At 45.9% G+C, this 21833-nt stretch overlaps 1 protein-coding gene across 2 annotated transcripts in view; it reads left to right on the top strand.

Moving 5' to 3' along the window:
- LOC124138380 overlaps window positions 1-21833 on the top strand; it is a 77675-nt gene that overhangs the window by 29755 nt on the left and 26087 nt on the right. The window contains exon 2 of one of the 2 annotated variants that reach the window (XM_046504990.2): window positions 15886-16105. In XM_046504990.2, the coding sequence (XP_046360946.2) occupies window positions 15886-16105 (220 nt within the window). Of the gene's footprint in view, window positions 1-15882; window positions 16106-21833 lie in introns of both variants that reach the window. The other variant, XM_046504991.2, reaches the window with a different exon arrangement.

Raw genomic sequence — 21833 nt, 5'->3', positions numbered from 1 at the left:
TCCTTCAGTTACACCTGTATGTGGCGTGGTGGACGCGTCACTCCTGTTACACCTGTTCTTGGCGTGGTAGACGCGTCACTCCTTCAGTTACACCTGTACGTGGCGTGGTGGACGCGTCACTCCTTCTGTTACACCTGTACGCGGCATGGAAGACGCGTCACTCCTTCAGTTACACCTGTATGTGGCGTGGTGGACGCGTCACTCCTGTTACACCTGTTTTTGGCGTGGTGGACACGTATCTCCTTCTGTTACACCTGTTTTAGGCGTGGTAGACGCGTCACTCCTTCAGTTACACCTGTACGTGGCATGGTAGACGCGTCACTTCTTCTTTTACACCTGTACGTGGCATGGTAGACGCGTCACTCCTTCAGTTACACCTGTATGTGGCGTGGTGGACGCATCACTCCTGTTACACCTGTTCTTGGCGTGGTGGACACGTATCTCCTTCTGTTACACCTGTTTTTGGCGTGGTAGACGCGTCACTCCTTCAGTTACACCTGTACGTGGCATGGAAGACGCGTCGCTCCTTCTTTTACACCTGTACGTGGCATGGTAGACGCGGCACTCCTTCTGTTACACCTGTACGTGGCATGGAAGACGCGTCGCTCCTTCTTTTACACCTGTACGTGGCATGGTAGACGCGGCACTCCTTCTGTTACACCTGTACGTGGCATGGAAGACGCGTCGCTCCTTCTTTTACACCTGTACGTGGCATGGTAGACGCGTCACTCCTTCTGTTACACCTGAACGTGGCATGGTAGACGCGGCACTCCTTCTGTTACACCTGTACGTGGCATGGAAGACGCGTCGCTCCTTCTTTTACACCTGTACGTGGCATGGTAGACGCGGCACTCCTTCTGTTACACCTGTACGTGGCATGGTAGACGCGTCGCTCCTTCTTTTACACCTGTACGTGGCATGGTAGACGCGTCACACCTCCAGTTACACCTGTACGTGGCATGGTAGACGCGTCACTCCTTCTGTTACACCTGTACGTGGCATGGTAGACGCGTCGCTCCTTCTGTTACACCTGTACGTGGCATGGTAGACGCGTCACTCCTTCTGTTACACCTGTACGTGGCATGGTAGACGCGTCGCTCCTTCTGTTACACCTGTACGTGGCATGGTAGACGCGGCACTCCTTCTGTTACACCTGTACGTGGCATGGAAGACGCGTCGCTCCTTCTTTTACACCTGTACGTGGCTTGGTTGGCGCTTCACTCTTTCTGTTTCAACTGTGTGTATACTATCTTTGCAGTCAGTGGAAAGTGTGCAGGTTCACCCACAACATGTGCAAAATGTGCAGCGAGAGACGCATTGTGAGGTGTGCGGCAGATAACGAGTGTGAACTGACTGCGGAGGGTGGTTCAAGGCACATACGAGAAACATTAATGATAGGAACTAATTACTCCACATAACCCCCGCCCAGATTAAGGCGGTACCGTATTCGACGTAATAGGCGCCCACGGCGATATTTGCTAACATATTGGCTCGTGAACAATCCCACTTAGCACCCACCCCTTCCGATTAATAAATGTACACATTACATATTTATCCGCGTATAATACGCACTCTGTGTTATATGCACCCTTAATTATGGGCAATTAAATTCTGGAAAAATATATATCTCGTATATAAACATTTCAGGCTGTCAGCATAAACCACGAAATTTATCTTTCAACTCTGTTTTTTCCCCCTAAAATATTATTCTAATAAGAGCCCACTTTTTCTTATTTTGAGAGCGCCCTGTGCGCTTACTACGTCGAATACGGTAATTCAGTGTCTGGCATTATCTGTTCAGGTCGTGTTATTTGTATATATTATCATATTTGTTAATGAGTATAAGCAGTGCATCTCGTTGAGGTGCGTTTGCTCTTCCGGTCTGAGTTCGACCATCAACACCTCATCACTTGACACCCTGTTACAGTGAAACTATGAGAGTCCATCACTAGTGTTTACACATGCCTGGGCACTGTTATAAAGTCTCAGGGCTCTTTTCGTCCTTGGTCCCAGATTAGTCCCAATCTGGAGTGGGCGAGCCGTCTAGGGCCTCAGGTTCTGAGATCCCGCTAGAGTGACCAGGCTGTTATTTATCCTCTTGAACCAACATGGGTGATGTCAAGTGTATACAAGTGTCAAAACGTGTGGTGTCACCCACGCCATGTGATCAAGCTCAGATGCGCCCTGTTCTGGGAATGGGCACGCGATAGTTGAGCTTCAAAGCAGTTTTAAACGCAATCATTCTAGCTATGGGTGAGTGAGTTAGGTTAAAACGCCGCTTTGTAAAATATCTCAGTCTTATGACGTTATATATGTCAGCATGATGTGGGAGTAAAACCGGAAGTCATGCAGGTCGTAGACGGTTACCACTTTGATGAAACCCATGAGTACAGGTAATCAGGGCTCATCTTGGATTCAAACCCACAATCATTGGCTTCTTGGACGACTGTGCCTGCTGTGCCCTTGCTTATGAGAAGATTATGATACATGTCGCATGTCGGCCGTTTGGTTGCAAACTGGGTTTTTTGTGTTCCGTTATTGCGCCACGGCTAGGTTCGTCTCTCATTCCTTCAACAACTGTTTAGTCGGCATGGTTTCGTCTCGATTATTTACAGGTAGCTTTGATACAGCTTGAGTGTTGGTGACTGCAGTGTATAACGACATCCACTCACTCTTCGGTTGCACAGCTTTAGTCCAATGTGGGTCAGGGAGAACGTAATAAATACCTTTTATATCAGTTGAGGGACCGAAAAAATCCTTACATTTAATTTTCTCTGGAATATTATAACATTGATGTGCTTTTTTATTATCGCGTTTTTTGTATTAATCTATTTGGGTTACACCACACGGGATGGTAACTGTGGTAACAGAATACTTCCCCACGTGACGGACAGACTAACTACCACTCCTTCTCCACTCCTTCAAACAGTTTATGTCGTCCGCCGCTAATGTCGTCGTCTGCTGCTGCAGACTTTGACGTCTGCTGATTAGCTGTTAATCTGACACGGCCTGTAATCTCGCCGCCATGTTGCACGTGTGATATGAGGGTGGCCCACGAGCTCCCAGTGATTGGAACATCTGCAACTGACGGCAGCCAAATGACGATTAAAATACAGGCTTGTTTCTTGTGGTAACACAGCCCATACACTGAAGCAACACTTGGACGGGACTGTGAGAGACTCCAGACTCTCAGCTTGCTCTCATTATCCAAGCATTAGAACCCTGATTAACATTGAGGATAATAACAATCTTCTGGCGAAATTGGCAAATTTAAATACCGCTATGACTCCTTTAAGCTATTGGTCTCTCATTGTCACATATTCACATATCGATTTCCACGTTTCCTTGGTGTATTTCAAGGCTCCAGATACTTTTTTGAGCCATTGCCTATTTACTCTCAAATTATGATTCACACTGGGTACTGATAGTTTCTTTAGATATTTAGCATATTTTCATGCCCTTCGATGCAGTTTAGGGGGTATTATTGCATCAATGAGTAGACACTTTTTAACTAATTTCTGCTTAAATGCTGTTTCGGGTGACTTCTAACAGAGACCATATACCGTATATAGCCTCTGCTTCTAATTTGTGTCTGAACGTGTGCTGCCCCAAGTATGTTACATGGCGCATAAAATCACGAAAGCCATATACAAGTCTGATCAACAAGCGAGACGTTGCGCTTTGTTTATGCATTATTCACAGCAGTAGACTAGAGTTCCTGTATATGTGAGGCCTGCACTCAATCAGAAAATAAAGATCTGTGAAGAAATACAAGTACGCAAGTTGAAAAGGATACATTGGGTAGTGTTGTTATACTATTTGTGTGCAAGCAGCCAACATTAATTGGGAAAATGGTGCATTATTTCGCGTATTTGACGCACATACGCAGCTCATCTGGACTCTATGGTCTGCAACTCCCAGCTCCTCAGTTCACAGCTCCAAGTATCTGAATCTAGAGGATGACTCCAAAGTGAGGGGGCGATTCAAGGCTTGATAGTGTCGGCATCGTCACTGGCGAGGTTGACGTTGTCAACAGCAACTAAAAAAATATCCGAACCACAACTCATTATGTTTCAGAACACACATGTCCAGATAATGATTTTTTGTGTGTAAATCTGAGGGCGAATTCTATTTACGGTATATATGGGACATACCTCAGAGTGGCGCAGACCTAATCCTGTAACCCCCTAGGACTCACCCCCCCCCCCCCCCCCCCCCCAACACACACACCACCCCACCCCCCTTCCCACACACACACTCATACGAACACACCACACACAAACCTCCCCCACACGCACACCCAACCACACCCTCCTCCGAGAATACCAAATGCTCCTAACCTGATGGGTAATTCACTGAAGATGTCTTACTAACCGTACATTTAACTGTCACAATTTTGAATAAAAATGAGTGTACATAGCTGCAAGAGTCACTGTTAAGGGATGGGAGGGTGTCATGCCTGGATATACCCCATAGGTAGTCTAGTGGTTCAAGCGTTCACTCGTCACGCCGAAGTCCCGGGGTCGATTTCCCAAATGGGTACATTGTGTGGTTTGAATCCCATCACAGGCCGCTCCGTAGGCACAACGGCTAGCAGTCCAGGCTAGGCCAGCTATACAGACTCACAGTCACAATGGCGGGATCTAATTGCGTGGTTGTGCTGTAACGACGCTGTGATGGAGTATACTCGTCGAGGAGGGTGGACGTGGAGTGTGTGGGGGACCATATTGATTGCAACCTCTCCCGAGGCTTCATCGTCCTCGGCTGACAATAACATACTAACATAATACTTTACAGAGGGAGAATACCGAGGATTCATGCATTGTGGTGATGCTCAGCGCTCCCTTGAATCAATGACCAGCCTCTAACGTATTAGCTCTGTGTAATACATGGCCATCATGAAGATTTACGTCTATGACAGTAATATGAGAGATACATCACGGAGGCATGCAACCAGTAATATAACAATTATATCACAGTGACAGGTAGTCAGTAATATTACAGATATATCACGGCAACATGTAGTCAGTAATATTACATATATATCACAATAACGAATTGTGTCAGTAATATTACATATATATCACAGTGACATGTTTTCTTTGTTGTTTAACGTCGCACTAAACAATATTCTAGCTATATGACGGCGGTCTGTAAATAATCGAGTCTGGACCAGACGATTCAGTGGTTGACATCATGAGCATCGATCGACGCAATTGGGATACGATGCATGCATCAACCAAGTCAGCGAACCCGACAACCCGTTCCTGTTAGTCGCCTTTCACGACAAGCATAGCCGCCTTTTACGACAAGCATAGTCGCCTTTTACAAGCATAGTCGCCTTTTACGACAAGCATAGTCGCTTTTTACGACAACCATAGTCGCCTTTTACGACAACCATAACAACCAAAGTCGCCTGTTTACAACAACCATAGTCGCCTTTTACGACAAGCATAGTCACCCTTTCACGACAACCATAGTCGCCTTTTACGACAACCATAGTCGCTTTTTACGGCAATGCAGATAAATGATACCTTGAACAGTACGAGATGCCTCCTTACTCTATGTTAAATAACGATCGTCCTTCATTTCCTCAATGTACATGCTGTGTGATCGATAAGATGAGTAAACACCAAAGTGATAGGGTCTTCACGCAATAGCTCCTGAATGACAGAGATTAATTATTTCTTAATGGTTGTGCTGTGATGACACACACAGTAAGGTCTCTGTACAATACACATTCGATTCTTGCCATGCTAGTCGATACATTCCGTCATCATATATTGAATATAAGCCCTCCAGAATATGTTAAGCTAAGTTAATCAATGAACACGTGGCTGAAGATCTATTGATGATAGGAAGAAAGGTGTTTTTACTTTATATTTTCAAGTTCACATGTCACACATACTAGTAGTGAGCCATTCATACAGTTGTATCGTTTTCCACTGATACAAAAACCGCCTCCGTGGTCTAGTGGTAGCGCGTCCGCCCGGATAGCGGAAGGTCCGGGGTTCGATCCCCGGCCGCGACACACACACACACACACACGTGCATGCAAGTCTATAGAGGTGCAATAATATTGGACGCAACGTTAAACTCCATTTCACCTCACCTCGTTGATAAAAGACTTCACGACACAACCATCGTGTATTCATCATTTAACCACAGCCTCATAGACGAACCCTAAGTCTCTGAAAATATTATAATTTTGACAGAAGCAAACAACTACATTTGAATTGAAAAGGAACCCCAGTCTAGACTTGCTGCATTTAGAACCATAGAAATATGGTAAAGCCTGGGAGGAAGGTTCAGGGACTGTCAGATATGCTACCTAACCTTCTTAATGGAGGGGTTATAAACACAGAAAACAATTATTTTTTAGTTTCTTAACGCCTTTTCTGGACCAGTCTGGACCAGTCTGGACCAGCAAATCCAGTGATTGATACTATGAGCAACGACCCAACGGAGTACGATCGCCGGAGTACGTCGCCGAGCCAGACCGCCCGATTCAATAACTTGCCTCCCGCGACTTGCATAGGTGTCCGGGGATCAATTGTAACCCGGACTTCTCTTGCTGCCATGAGATAAAAACAATATCATACAGAACTACAGTAATCCACGGTTATAACGAACACGCTTATACCGAACTGGCGGATATAACGAACTTACTTTTTTGGTCCCGACTATTTGCTGTAGTTATGCTGTATATATGCTTATAACGAACTACGGTTATAACGAACTAAGATTAGTAGTACCTTTGAGTTGGTTATAACCGTAGTTTACTGTATGACCTTGCTAGATTTTCTTGAATGCGTCTCCGATATGAATCCTGTCTGTTTTGTGATATGCATATGCCAATCAATCAGAAAGTCAAAGGCGCAACGCTTTAGTCTTTATTTAGTCAGACACGCTCTGCAAAGACATGGTGATTCGGTGATGTCCGTTTATCAAAGATGTCATTACTGATAATTTCCACAGATATTCTTTCCCAGCAGGAAAAGTCATTATCCCAAATTCAATGAAATCCAGTTAGAATGGTATCGTCTGCTTCATCTGCTCCCAAAAGTCGATCGATATGGCCGAGGACGCGTCCACAGTTGAAAGGGAATGTTCGCTCGATTCAAGTGAACGCTACTTCTATAAATCTCGATTTAAGCACGGCATGGTGCAGCTCCGGCAGCATGCATACTCACTGAGGGGCAGAGAGCGTGAATAATTCACCCATTGACGGTCGCTAGGGGGCGCCACCAGAACCGTTTGGTTGCTCTCTGTCATCTTTGCGCGCACGCGAATAGACTTGCTTCGGTTCTCTACATGACTGTTATATGCTTATATCTAAATATAGGCTCACCCACGTCGTTAATGTGCACGTTCCGTTTCTTCCCCTCACATTCTTTTTACAGATGCTCATTCATCAACTTTTTACGAAGCCATAAATGTTTACTTCAATGCAGCATTTTTTTTCATGGCTGTCCCCGTCCAATACAAGCACTTGTGTGTGAACGCATTTGTTCGAACGTGTATCAGTGGACGAGCTGTAGCCAAAAGGTCCAAAACACTACTGTGATACCTGTATAAAATACATCACCATAAAAAAAACAAAAAAAACATGTCTTGTCTGATTCATTTTTAGCCCACCCGTGAAGATCCGGGTGAGAATAGGTCTTCAGCAACCCATGCTTACCGCAAAAGATGACTGAAAGATGATTAGGCGACTGACGGGATCGGATGGTCGGGCTTGCTGACTTGGTTGATGCATGTCATCGTATCCAAATTGCGTCGATCGATGATCATGATGTCAAGCACTGGATTATCTGGTCCAGGCTCGATTATTTACAGATCGCCTTCATATAGCTGGAATATTGCTGAGTGCGGCGTTAAAACAGCAATCAACATCAACATCATTTTAGCCACCATAACACATGTATATATTCTTTCATTAGCCTAGCAGTATAGTTTGCGTCACAAATGATTGAGAAACACGTGAAAACCTCATTAGAACGTGTTCCACCTTCAAATGTTATTAACTTTATTCCCTTGAAGTTCGTAATTATTAATCAAAATATGGCATTGCGAACGCGGGACGTGAGGTGTTGTGACTGCATGGTTTACCGATCTGCCGGATCATTTTACAAATGAAGAATACAGTCATAATTTTCCAAACATCTCTCTGTTATCTGCATTTGGTAATGATTTTTGTTTGTTTGTTCCTTGTTTCACGCCACACTCAGCAATATTCGAGCTATATGACGACAGTCTGTAAATAATCGAGTCTGGACCGGACAATCCAGTGATTGACATCATGAGCATCGATCCGCGCAATTGAGTAACGATGACATGCATCAACCAAGTCAGCGAGCCTGACCCCCCCCGATCCCGTTAGTCGCCTCTTACGACAAGCATAGTCGCCTTTTACGGCAAGCATGGGTTGCTGAAGATCTATTCTACCCCGGATCTTCACAGGCCCATTTGGTGATGAAGAATAAGTGGGTTAGTGTTGGTGGGTAGGTAACGGGTCATGCTTCATTCACAACAACACTTTTAATGGAAAAAAATTCTCATGCCCTCGCCGTTATATTGCAAAAATATGTAATAAACTAAACGCGGCGTAAACACCTGACGTTTAAAGGAGGCCTTTCGTACCCGTATGTACGGCCGCAATATGTATACCATGACAGCTGAATGTCTGAATTTTATTTGAAAACACTCTAGGCGATAAGTAACACAAGTCAATCTTTCAAAAATATAGACAGAGTAATTGATTGTATAATAAAAGAGTTCATTGACCATATGTTAGTTTAAAACAGTCACTACATTGTTCGTCTGTTCGTCAGACTTTGGTTATATCGAGCGCTGGAGTCTATCCTGGGTCCATCCTTGGACGGCGGACTGAAATAACCTCAGATGACGACCAAATGTCTTCTTTGCGAACTCGACTAAACAATTCCCATTGAATGATATATATATCAGCAAACTCGGTGATGTATTCTTGCTGAAGACGATCAATCAGCTTGTGTGTACTGACAGCGCAGCTCCACCAACTTCCAACACTGTGACATGATTGTAGTTGTGTAGAGTCTCGGAATTCACAGACTCTTTAATGCTATTGTAACTTTCAGTGGTGTACTTCTCCCGACAACATCCTCCTGTTCGTAAATAGCTCCTTTAATGTAAGATCTGTTTGTTTTGAGCTTACGCAGAGCAACCTCCCTGAAGCCGTACCAACCCAAGGGGGGCCACTTGTGAGAGCAACCTTTGATTGAAACAGACCAAGCATCTTTAATACAGATTACATACAACAGGATAACGTCTTTGTGTCGTGGAGGAGTAAAGCTTGTTTCACGTCGCACTGTTTTCAGTCAACAAGGACGCAGTGTAATGATGTGTCCAGTGAGTGGGGAGGGCTGGATGGGCATGGTTCTGGGGTTTATCGGTTGGCACCTACTTGTGTCCTGGTGTAGAGAAGGGTTATCAGTGTTACTGGATACACCTCGTGTAGAGAGGAGGGAACTTACACTACACTTCCTGTAAACAACAGTTACATCCGGAATAACTCCAGCGCTTTGTCTAGCTGAGCTGGAAAGGTCAACTGGCTAATGCGATATTTGTGGCAGCAACAATATCTAATGTGGCAGAATATATAATCAGGATTAAAATAGTCTTTAACCAAGTACTGATATGTATTGAAGTGTATATATGTATATATATGTATATATTCATATAGAAGGGGCGTGGCTAAAAAGATGTAGGTGTATCCTGTCACTGTCTGTGTGAGACAGGGCGTGGCCAGGGATCTGTCGGTGTATCCTGTCACTGTTAATGTGAGACAGGGCGTGGCCAGGGATCTGTGGGTATATCCTATCACTGTCTGTGTGAGACAGGGCGGGCCAGGGATCTGTGGCTATATCCTATCACTGTCTATGTGAGACATAGCGTGGCCAGTGATCTATCGGTGTATCCTGTCACTGTGTACATGAGATAGGGCGTGGTCATATATTTGTGGGTAAATCCTGTAAATGTCTATGTGCAATAGGGCGTGGCAATGTGTTTGTGGGCAAGTCCTGTTTTATGTGGGAAAGAGTGTGGGCATGCATTTGTGGGTAAATTCTGTCACTTTCTATGTGCGACAAGGCGTGGCCAAGCATCTACGGGTTTATCCTGTCAGTGTCTATAAGAGATCGTGCGTGGCCATGAACTTGTAGGTAAATCCTGTCACTGTCTGTGTTAGACAGTGAATGACCAGGGATCTACGGGTGTATTCTGTCGGTTTAGGGCGTGGCCACTGCATTGTGGGTAAATCGTGACACTTCTCTGTTTGAGACAGGGTGTGGCCAGGGATCTATGGGTGTATCCTGTCACTGTCTATTTGAGACTGTGAGTGGCCAGGGATCTATGGGTGTATCCTGTCACTGTCTATTTGAGACTGTGAGTGGCCATGGATCTATGGGTGTATCCTGTCACTGTCTATGTGAGACAGGGTGTTACCAGGGATCTATGGAAAAATCCTGTCACTGTCTATGTGAGACAGGGAGTGGCCAGGGATATGTTGGTGTCTCCTGTCAGTGTCTGTGAGATATAGGGCATGCATATGTTGGTAAATCCTGTCATATTTGAGACTGGGCGTGGCCAGAGATCTGTGGGTGTATCTTGCCACAGTCAATGTGAGCTAGGGCGGGGACATGCATCTGTGGGTGTGTCGTGCCACAGTCAATGTGAGCTAGGGCGGGGACATGCATCTGTGGGTGTGTCTTGCCACAGTCAATGTGAGCTAGGGCGGGGACATGAATCTGTGGGTGTATCTTGCCACAGTCAATGTGAGCTAGGGCGGGGACATGCATCTGTGGGTGTGTCGTGCCACAGTCAATGTGAGCTAGGGCGGGGACATGCATCTGTGGGTGTGTCTTGCCACAGTCAATGTGAGCTAGGGCGGGGACATGAATCTGTGGGTGTATCTTGCCACAGTCAATGTGAGCTAGGGCGGGGACATGCATCTGTGGGTGTGTCTTGCCACAGTCAATGTGAGCTAGGGCGGGGACATGCATCTGTGGGTGTGTCTTGCCACAGTCAATGTGAGCTAGGGCGGGGACATGCATCTGTGGGTGTATCTTGCCACAGTCAATGTGAGCTAGGGCGGGGACATGCATCTGTGGGTGTATTCTGTTACTCACAAGGCGATATCGGACGTTCAAATTGGCCTGTATGTGTATACCTTCACTCTAAATAGGGCGGAGTTAGGGCGGATACATAGCTCAGACCAATATTGTGCCTCGTTCACTGAACAGTACGGCGAACGAGACACAAAGGCAGACCCCACCCCCTTCACAGGTATGTAGCTCAACCAGTAAACATCGCAATGTTTCACCATCGTCTTCTCGCAGTTAAACAGCTTTAATTAATACTAGTACACTTTGCTTGCTAACTTGAGCGCTTCTCTGGCGCGTGGGTACTGTTTTCCCACTGGTCAAGTCAGTACATCCTCTCCATCAGGCACACTGTAGCAACACGTGAGGCACACGCAAGGGAGGAAACACGCAGAAGCTGAGAGAGGGGTTAATTAGTGGACGGTTTGCCATCTCGCCCATATCCGACTTCATCAACATCTTGGTCTGGCAGCAGCAGCTGTGTACAGCACAACCCAGGTCTCACACATTAAGATGCCCCGTATACACTGTATGGATGCTCTAGACTTTGTACCAGCCACACGACAGGTAGATGTTCTAGACTTGGTACCAGCCACACGACAGGTAGATGTTCTAGACTTGGTACCAGCCACACGACAGGTAGATGTTCTAGACTTGGTACCAGCCACACGACAGGTAGATGTTCTAGACTTGGTACCAGCCACAGGACAGGTAGATGCTCTAGACTTGGTACCAGCCACATAACAGGTAGATGTTCTAGACTTGGTACCAGCCACACGACAGGTAGATGTTCTAGACTTGGTACCAGCCACACGACAGGTAGATGTTCTAGACTTGGTACCAGCCACACGACAGGTAGATGTTCTAGACTTGGTACCAGCCACACGACAGGTAGATGCTCTAGACTTTGTACCATCCACATCACAGATAGATGTTCTAAACTTGGTACCAGTCACACGACAGTTAAATGTTCTAAACTTGGTACCAGCCACACGATGGGTAAATGTTCTAGACTTGGTACCAGCCACATAACGGGCAGATGTTCTAGACTTGGTACCAGCCACACGACAGGTAGATGCTCTAGACTTTGTACCATCCACACGACAGGTAGATGCTCTAGACTTTGTACCAGCCACACGACAGGTAGATGCTCTAGACTTTGTACCAGCCACACGATGGGTAAATGCTCTAGACTTTGTACCAGCCACATAACAGACAGATGTTCTAGACTTGGTACCAGTCACACGACAGGTAGATGCTCTAGACTTTGTACCATCCACACGACAGGTAGATGCTCTAGACTTTGTACCAGCCACACGACAGGTAGATGCTCTAGACTTTGTACCATCCACACGACAGGTAGATGCTCTAGACTTTGTACCATCCACACGACAGGTAGATGCTCTAGACTTTGTACCAGTCACACGACAGGTAGATGCTCTAGACTTTGTACCATCCACACGACAGGTAGATGCTCTAGACTTTGTACCATCCACACGACAGGTAGATGCTCTAGACTTTGTACCATCCACATCACAGATAGATGTTCTAAACTTGGTACCAGTCACACGACAGGTAAATGTTCTAAACTTGGTACCAGCCACACGACAGGTAAATGTTCTAGACTTGGTACCAGCCACATAACGGGCAGATGTTCCAGACTTGGTACCAGCCACACGACAGGTAGATGCTCTAGACTTGGTACCAGCCACATAACAGACAGATGTTCTAAACTTGGTACCAGTCACACGACAGGTAGATGCTCTAGACTTTGTACCATCCACATCACAGATAGATGTTCTAAACTTGGTACCAGTCACACGACAGGTAAATGTTCTAAACTTGGTACCAGCCACACGACAGGTAAATGTTCTAGACTTGGTACCAGCCACATAACGGGCAGATGTTCTAGACTTGGTACCAGCCACACGACAGGTAGATGCTCTAGACTTGGTACCAGCCACATAACAGACAGATGTTCTAAACTTGGTACCAGTCACACGACAGGTAGATGCTCTAGACTTTGTACCATCCACATCACAGATAGATGTTCTAAACTTGGTACCAGTCACACGACAGGTAAATGTTCTAAACTTGGTACCAGTCACACGACAGGTAGATGCTCTAGACTTGGTACCAGCCACATAACGGGCAGATGTTCTAGATTTGGTACTAGTCACACGACAGGTAGATGTTCTAGACTTGGTACCATCCACATCACAGATACATGTTCTAAACTTGGTACCAGTCACACGACAGGTAAATGTTCTAAACTTGGTACCAGCCACACGACAGGTAAATGTTCTAAACTATGAACCAGCGACTCAACAGGTAGATGCTCTAGACTTGGTACCAGCCACATAACAGATAGATGTTCTAAACTTGGTACCAGCTACACGACAGGTAAATGCTCTAAACTTGGTACCAGCGACACAACATGTAAATGTTCTTAATTTGGTACCAGCCACACGACAGGTAAATGATCTAAACTTGGTACCAGTCAAATGGCTGGTAGATACTCTAGGCTAGTTGCAATCCATTGAGTCTTTGGATTGGGGGCACCTGTTCTACCACAGATGACAAGTTGATTATTCGTGCCAGATATATATGTTCTGTCGTAAATAGCTCAGGGAAAGGTTGAGGTCCCTGCACCTGTTTTTCAGCATGCTCCAAGTTAACGACCCACGGTGTAGATTATGTATTCTGTCGTTAATAGACCTTGACCTGTTTGGGGCGAGAGGGCTTACTGTTCCACAACATGTAGCCAACGTTGTGACAACCGTACATTATCAGGGACCTGCTGTGGCACGGGTGGCCCTGTCGTCTAAAGCGCCGCAATTAGTTGTGCAGAGTTGCGTCCCTTGGTCGATCATGGATCCGAATCCCAAATTCGTCACAGTCATGTACCTAGCTTTTCCAGCACCATATCCGTATTTGGAATTTTTACCACAGTAGAAAGGTCAAGCTGACACGCCGTGACATAATTAAAATAGATATAACTAAAATCAGCAACTATAAGGTCACCCGCTTGCTTATCAAAGAAATAATTGAACCACTCTACCCCTGGCGGAATCCGAGGAAAGGATCTGCAGCACACATGGACTGAACAGTGTCGTCTTGATTTGCAAACTCAGCACAATACGATCTTATCTCTAAACGTAATTCATCTCACCCTGTGACAATAATGTGAATATAATAACGGAAGAATATGATGTAATATTGAACTATTTCCCTGTCACGTACGCATGTAGCCAGCTGATCAAAGCCACATGGCGTAGGGACGGGACAGGGATATGGGCGTGACACATTGCAGTTGGAGTGGAAATTGTGAAGATTATTCGTATTCCTTATGAGACCTTTTTCGACAAACCCAGGGATCTGTCAACCACTTTGAACGTTGGAAACATCCTGCAAAATGGCTGACATTTGCTGGCAACATATATTGCGACACCAGGTCTGTTTACTTTGGCGGATAGGCGGCAGAGAGAGAGAGAGAGAGAGCAGTGTGTTTGCTCTCTCCGCAGGTCAAGTTCGACTCTCAAAAGGGACACACCCGCATTTGACTTTGATGTTATGTTTTACTGAAAATGGGACTTAGGACTTTCACTTAAACAGGCACTTAGACACCAAACAGACTGAATGGAACTGTTTTTTGTTTTTTTAACGCCGCATTCTGAATTATGGATGGAACTGTTTCGTTTGTTTGTTGTTTAACGCCGCACTCTGAATTATCGATGGAACTGTTTTGTTTGTTGGTTGTTTAACGCCGCACTCTGCATTATCGATGGAACTGTTACGAATATGGTATATGGAGGTGCGCTGACAGAATCGTTTCGTTATATAAGTGGAATGCGACACGTATGACCTCAAAAAGGCTCAGGTTACCAGCCCAAAAGTAATTTTAAGATAGGAAAGAAAAACTGGGGATTGATAACGGCCGTGCTATATGTCGTTTCTCGATCGTTGATAGCCTGGGGCCCCAATTATGCACGTTCAGTGTCGTGTTGACACCCACATGTCCAAACAACTCGTCTTTCCTTTAATGTCATCTTGGGGGCCATTAGCGTCCCAGCTGTCTGGGCGACAGGTTGCGCTATGCAGAGTTGCCTCCCTTAGGCGCGGCAGAAATCTATGATCGTGGGTTCAAACTGATTATGTTTCCATATTTGTCAGGATTAACCAAACTGATAAATGTCTACGGTATGCATCATCGTGAGATTTCCTTTCACAACTAACTGACACACCATGATATTACTAAAGTAATGTTAAAAGCAACGTTACACCTAACTCACCCAGTCGATAACAACATGGCACAATCATTCAGGGTTTTGTCTGTTCCAGATTCTATTTTAATACCATCATGATTCCACATCATTGCTGACTGGCGTGGATCGATCGATGCTCATGATATCAATCACTAGATTATCTGGTTCAGACTCGATTATTTACAGACCGCCGTCATAAAGCTGGAATATTGCTGAGTGCGGCGTAAAACAACAAACCAACCAACCATAACGCCCTGTATGTGCTTACTGTCGTTGTATAACCATATTTCATCATTGCTCTCCATCACTGCTGACGGACTGATAATGCCCTACATTTGCCGACTGACATCCTGTAACCATCACCACTGACTGCTGCTATCCATCATTGCTGCATCCTTCATTTAAAAAGCCGAATGTAGTAATTTTAATTTTTATTGATGTTTCTATCCATTTAAGTGTTACCTCTGTACTTTCAGCAGGAAGTGCCTACGTGAACGTGTGATACACCACGTGACAGTCACGTGCCTGGTATTACAGCTAACGACAGCGTTCAAGATGTTCCAGGAGCGACTACCTAACGGCGACCGAGTGCCCAACCCGTGCAGCCAAGGCGATGTGTGGGGTGGGGTGGGTCACCTTGTCCCTGGGGGGCAAGGGAGTCGGAATCCATTTGGAGAGGATTTTCACAAAGAGGGAAAGGTAAGCCGATGACGAAACATTTGACGTTTGACGTAAAGGATTTTGAACCAAGTGTGAGTGAGTGAGTTGGGTTTAATGCCGCTTTTAACAGTATTCCAGTTATATCGCGGCGTGTCAGCTTTATGTGGGAGGAAAGCCCGAAATGATGCAGGTCTCAGACGTTTACCACCTCGGTGAAACCCACGAGCACGGGTATGGTGCTGACAAACCTAGAAACATAATCGGGGCGAACCGGGATTCGAACCCACAATCATAGGTTTCTGGCATGCCTAAGGGACGCAACTCTGCACAGCGAATCGCGGCGCCTTAGACGACTGAGCTCCCCGTGACCCCTTTGAACCAAGACTTGGAAGGAAGGTTTGTTGTCAGGAGAACAATGCCGAAATGTGTTTCTTTTGCGACGACAAATATACCGCGCTCGCTTGAGGACATTGAGTATGCAGGGGATGATAGGAATGCTTTGGTCAGGAAAAACACAAAACGCTGTTAACAAATGCTCTTTCATTCTAATAACCAGCACATGTTTAACACAGGTCATTTAGGATTAGTACAGTAAACGAAAAATTTACAACAATTTGATTATAACGACGTAGAAGGGAAGTTATTTTTGGGAATATATTTGGATATTTTCTGTGGGCATATGGTAATATATCTTTAAATGATGTAGTACAATACCAAGTAAGGGATTCCCAAAGTTAATGGTAATATATCTTTAAATGATGTAGTACAATACCAAGTAAGGGATTCCCAAAGTTAATGATCTATGTGTTTAAATCCTTACACTTATATAATCCCTTCTTCGTAATAAAGAAATCAATACAAAGCAACACATAACCAATTTTAAGGAAATATGTAACATGATTTTCAGGACAATAAGCTTATTTTTTGAGTGAGTGATTGAGTGAGTGAGTATGGTTTTACGCCACTTTTACCATCATTCCAGCAATACCACGGCGGAGGACACCAGAAATGGGCTTCACACATTGTACCCATGTCTGGATTCGAACCCGGGTTTTCGGCGTGACGAGCGAACGCTTTAACCACTAGGCTACCCGACCGCCCTTATTTTTTGAAGCAGTATATTATTTCGCGTGATGTTGTGTGTGTTTCGTGTTGTTTCCATACTTTCAATGATACAATATGGTCGTGTGTTATTAATTCTGGCATTTTGTTTGGAGTTATGGCACTATTTCGTTCGTCTTTTATTGAGGTGCGGGATTGCTAAAACCTGCGTCAAACTTCATATTTTCCCCAATACAATCCTTGGGACAAATTACTATTTTCCCAGGAAATCAATGGTCGGTGTCTTGAGAATGTCTCAGACGACACGCACAGTAAATCTCGCAGCAAAATGTTTTAAAAACAGTTTAATCATCTTTTCCAATTTTACGTGACAATATGACATTTTCAGAAAGTTTTGACACCAAATGCAAACATGTGACATTGTGTGGCTTCAAATCTTCGATAAGATCAGTATTTTGGATGCCTGATTCCACTTGCCTTGAAATGCTTCTCGTATCGTGAGTACCGATCTAGGAACGCACGGCTGTAATCTCTTGATATATCGTCACGCCTCAATGTGGAGGACACCGACCATGGCGATGGGAGGACATAAAGTGTAGAGGACGTCGACCATAAAGAGGACGTGAAGTGTTCAGGACGCCGGCCATGTGAGGACATAGAGTGTGGATGAAGTCGTCCCTTTTAGGACATCAATGTGGAGGGAGGCGACCATAGAGGAGACACAAAGGCGTACAGGACGCCGACCATGGGAGGACATCAATGTGGAGGAAGGCGACCATAGAGAGGACTAAGGTGTTCAGGACGCCGACCATGGGAGGACATCAATGTGGAGGACGTCGACCATTGGAGGACATCAATGTGGAGGACGTCGACCATAGAGAGGACTAAGGTGTTCAGGACGCCGACCATGGGAGGACATCAATGTGGAGGAAGTCGACCATAGAGAGGACATAAGGTGTACAGGACGCCGACCATAGAGAGGACATCAATGTGGAGGACGTCGACCATAGAGAGGACATAAGGTGTACAGGACGCCGACCATGGGAGGACATCAATGTGGAGGACGTCGACAATAGAGAGGACTAAGGTGTTCAGGACGCCGACCATAAGAGGACATAAGGTGTACAGGACGCCGACCATGTGAGGACATCAATGTGGAGGACGCCGACAATAGAGAGGACTAAGGTGTTCAGGACGCCGACCATAAGAGGACATAAGGTGTTCAGGACGCCGACCATGGGAGGACATCAATGTGGAGGACGTCGACAATAGAGAGGACTAAGGTGTTCAGGACGCCGACCATAAGAGGACATAAGGTGTACAGGACGCCGACCATGTGAGGACATCAATGTGGAGGACGCCGACCATAGAGAGGACATAAGATGTACAGGACGCCGATCATAAGAGGACATCAATGTGGAGGAAGGCGACCATAGAGAGGACATAAGGTGTTCAGGACGCCGATCATAAGAGGACATCAATGTAGAGGAAGGCGACCATAGAGAGGACATAAGGTGTACAGAACGCCGACCATGGGAGGACATCAATGTTGAGGACGTCGACCATAGAGAGGACATCAGGTGTACAGGACGCCGACCATGTGAGGACATCAATGTGGAGGAAGGCGACCATAGAGAGGACATAAGGTGTTCAGGACGCCGACCATGGGAGGACATCAATGTGGAGGAAGGCGACCATAGAGAGGACATAAGGTGTACAGAACGCCGACCATAAGAGGACATCAATGTGGAGGAAGGCGACCATAGAGAGGACATAAGGTGTACAGAACGCCGACCATAAGAGGACATCAATGTGGAGGAAGGCGACCATAGAGAGGACATAAGGTGTACAGAACGCCGACCATAAGAGGACATCAATGTGGAGGAAGGCGACCATAGAGAGGACATAAGGTGTACAGAACGCCGACCATAAGAGGACATCAATGTGGAGGAAGGCGACCATAGAGAGGACATAAGGTGTACAGAACGCCGACCATAAGAGGACATCAATGTGGAGGAAGGCGACCATAGAGAGGACATAAGGTGTACAGAACGCCGACCATAAGAGGACATCAATGTGGAGGAAGGCGACCATAGAGAGGACATAAGGTGTACAGAACGCCGACCATAAGAGGACATCAATGTGGAGGAAGGCGACCATAGAGAGGACATAAGGTGTACAGAACGCCGACCATAAGAGGACATCAATGTGGAGGAAGGCGACCATAGAGAGGACATAAGGTGTACAGAACGCCGACCATAAGAGGACATCAATGTGGAGGAAGGCGACCATAGAGAGGACATAAGGTGTACAGAACGCCGACCATAAGAGGACATCAATGTGGAGGAAGGCGACCATAGAGAGGACATAAGGTGTACAGAACGCCGACCATAAGAGGACATCAATGTGGAGGAAGGCGACCATAGAGAGGACATAAGGTGTACAGAACGCCGACCATAAGAGGACATCAATGTGGAGGAAGGCGACCATAGAGAGGACATAAGGTGTACAGAACGCCGACCATAAGAGGACATCAATGTGGAGGAAGGCGACCATAGAGAGGACATAAGGTGTACAGAACGCCGACCATAAGAGGACATCAATGTGGAGGAAGGCGACCATAGAGAGGACATAAGGTGTACAGAACGCCGACCATAAGAGGACATCAATGTGGAGGAAGGCGACCATAGAGAGGACATAAGGTGTACAGAACGCCGACCATAAGAGGACATCAATGTGGAGGAAGGCGACCATAGAGAGGACATAAGGTGTACAGAACGCCGACCATAAGAGGACATCAATGTGGAGGAAGGCGACCATAGAGAGGACATAAGGTGTAAAGAACGCGGACCATAAGAGGACATCAATGTGGAGGAAGGCGACCATAGAGAGGACATAAGGTGTACAGAACGCCGACCATAAGAGGACATCAATGTGGAGGAAGGCGACCATAGAGAGGACATAAGGTGTACAGAACGCCGACCATAAGAGGACATCAATGTGGAGGAAGGCGACCATAGAGAGGACATAAGGTGTACAGAACGCCGACCATAAGAGGACATCAATGTGGAGGAAGGCGACCATAGAGAGGACATAAGGTGTACAGGACGCCGACCATAAGAGGACATCAATGTGGAGGAAGGCGACCATAGAGAGGACATAAGGTGTTCAGGACGCCGACCATAAGAGGACATCAATGTGGAGGAAGGCGACCATAGAGAGGACATAAGGTGTACAGGACGCCGACCATGGGAGGATATAAAATGAAGTGTTGAGGACGTCAACCAGGTGTAGTACATTGACATATTTCGAGGGCTGCCAACATGGCCGTTGTTTGGAAGAAACTGATGTGGACGACAAAGCCGCGGTTAAGAGGACGCCAATCATGATGGGGATATAGCCGATGTGTTGAGGACGCCGACCTAGGGAGACAAGGCGGCAGAGAAGAAGACGCCAACCACGACGGGGACATCACCATGGTCTTGAAGACACCGATCACGAAAAGCACATAGCCGAGGACTGAGGACACCAACCGACGGGAGGACATTCCCACGTTTTGAAGGGCGACGTGTATGAGGACGCCGCCCTAGGTGGGACGTAACGTGGAAGACGACACCTCGTTTAGCCCTGGGTCCATGTTACGTTGGTAGAGTTGTATGCATACAGAAGTCCAGAACAGATCTCTGAACTTATTTCAGAACAAAAACTGTTCAACTGTGTAACGGCAGACTCGCAGTCTGCTGATAGAGACAGAATCTCGTGATAACGAAACATTCTTATCGTTTTAGATTAGGACGTTGGAAGAGAGAAAACACTGAATAATTCTGTTGCAGAATAAAATGCAGCGTACGCATTTACAAGGCGGGCCAGATTATGTGAGAATAGCATTAGATAAGTTTGCATTCATATATTCAAGCACATATGGTAATTTATTACCCACAGAGTTAGAAATAACCGAGTTAATAAACATCGCATGTGCACTCGTGCCAACAGCACTTCCCGCGCACCAGCGTGACAACAAGGCGGCATTGTTGGCGGCATTCAAATATTATGGTGACGTGTGGTCGGAATGACGTCACACCAGAAAAGACGTCACAGCTGAAGATTGTTGACATCATTCGACAATTGCGGTTTCCTGAGACGGCGGTCTTGATCAGCGCATTTGTCTAAGAGAGAGAGGGGCGGTCGGGTAGCCTAGTGGTTAAAGCGTTCGCTCGTCACGCTGAAAACCCGGGTTCGATTCCCGACATGGGTACAATGTGTGAAGCCCATTTCTGGTGTCCCCCGCCGTGATATTGCTGGAATATTGCTAAAAGCGGCGTAAAACCATACTCACTCACTCACTCACTCTAAGGGAGAGCTCAAAGGATTAAGAAATAATGGGTAATAAGAAATTTATTACACTTACATGTGTTTTTTTGTGTATTTGTGTTAGGACTCGTGTATTATACACGCTCTGGCTCGGGAAATAAAGGAATTCTCACACTCGTTTCGTAAAAGCAACATAATACACATGCTTGTATAATAATCTCTACATACAGAATGTCTCCTTCATAAGGATAGTCAAAATAAAGAGCTCTACTAACACAGTTGCCTTGTCTCCTTGACTGGGTTTTAAAGATTTCATTTATTGTTTTCGCCGTGAAGCCTGCTTGCACGGTGTGAAGAGATAAGCCTTGATTGCAGCAGCCATTATCGGCAAGTG

The sequence above is a fragment of the Haliotis rufescens genome, unplaced genomic scaffold, assembly GCF_023055435.1.
Source record: "Haliotis rufescens isolate VD_foot unplaced genomic scaffold, xgHalRufe1.0.p SCAF_8, whole genome shotgun sequence".
Taxonomy (NCBI): domain Eukaryota; kingdom Metazoa; phylum Mollusca; class Gastropoda; order Lepetellida; family Haliotidae; genus Haliotis; species Haliotis rufescens.
Note: the sequence above shows the minus strand (reverse complement) of the source record. Positions and strands in the feature narration are given on the sequence as shown.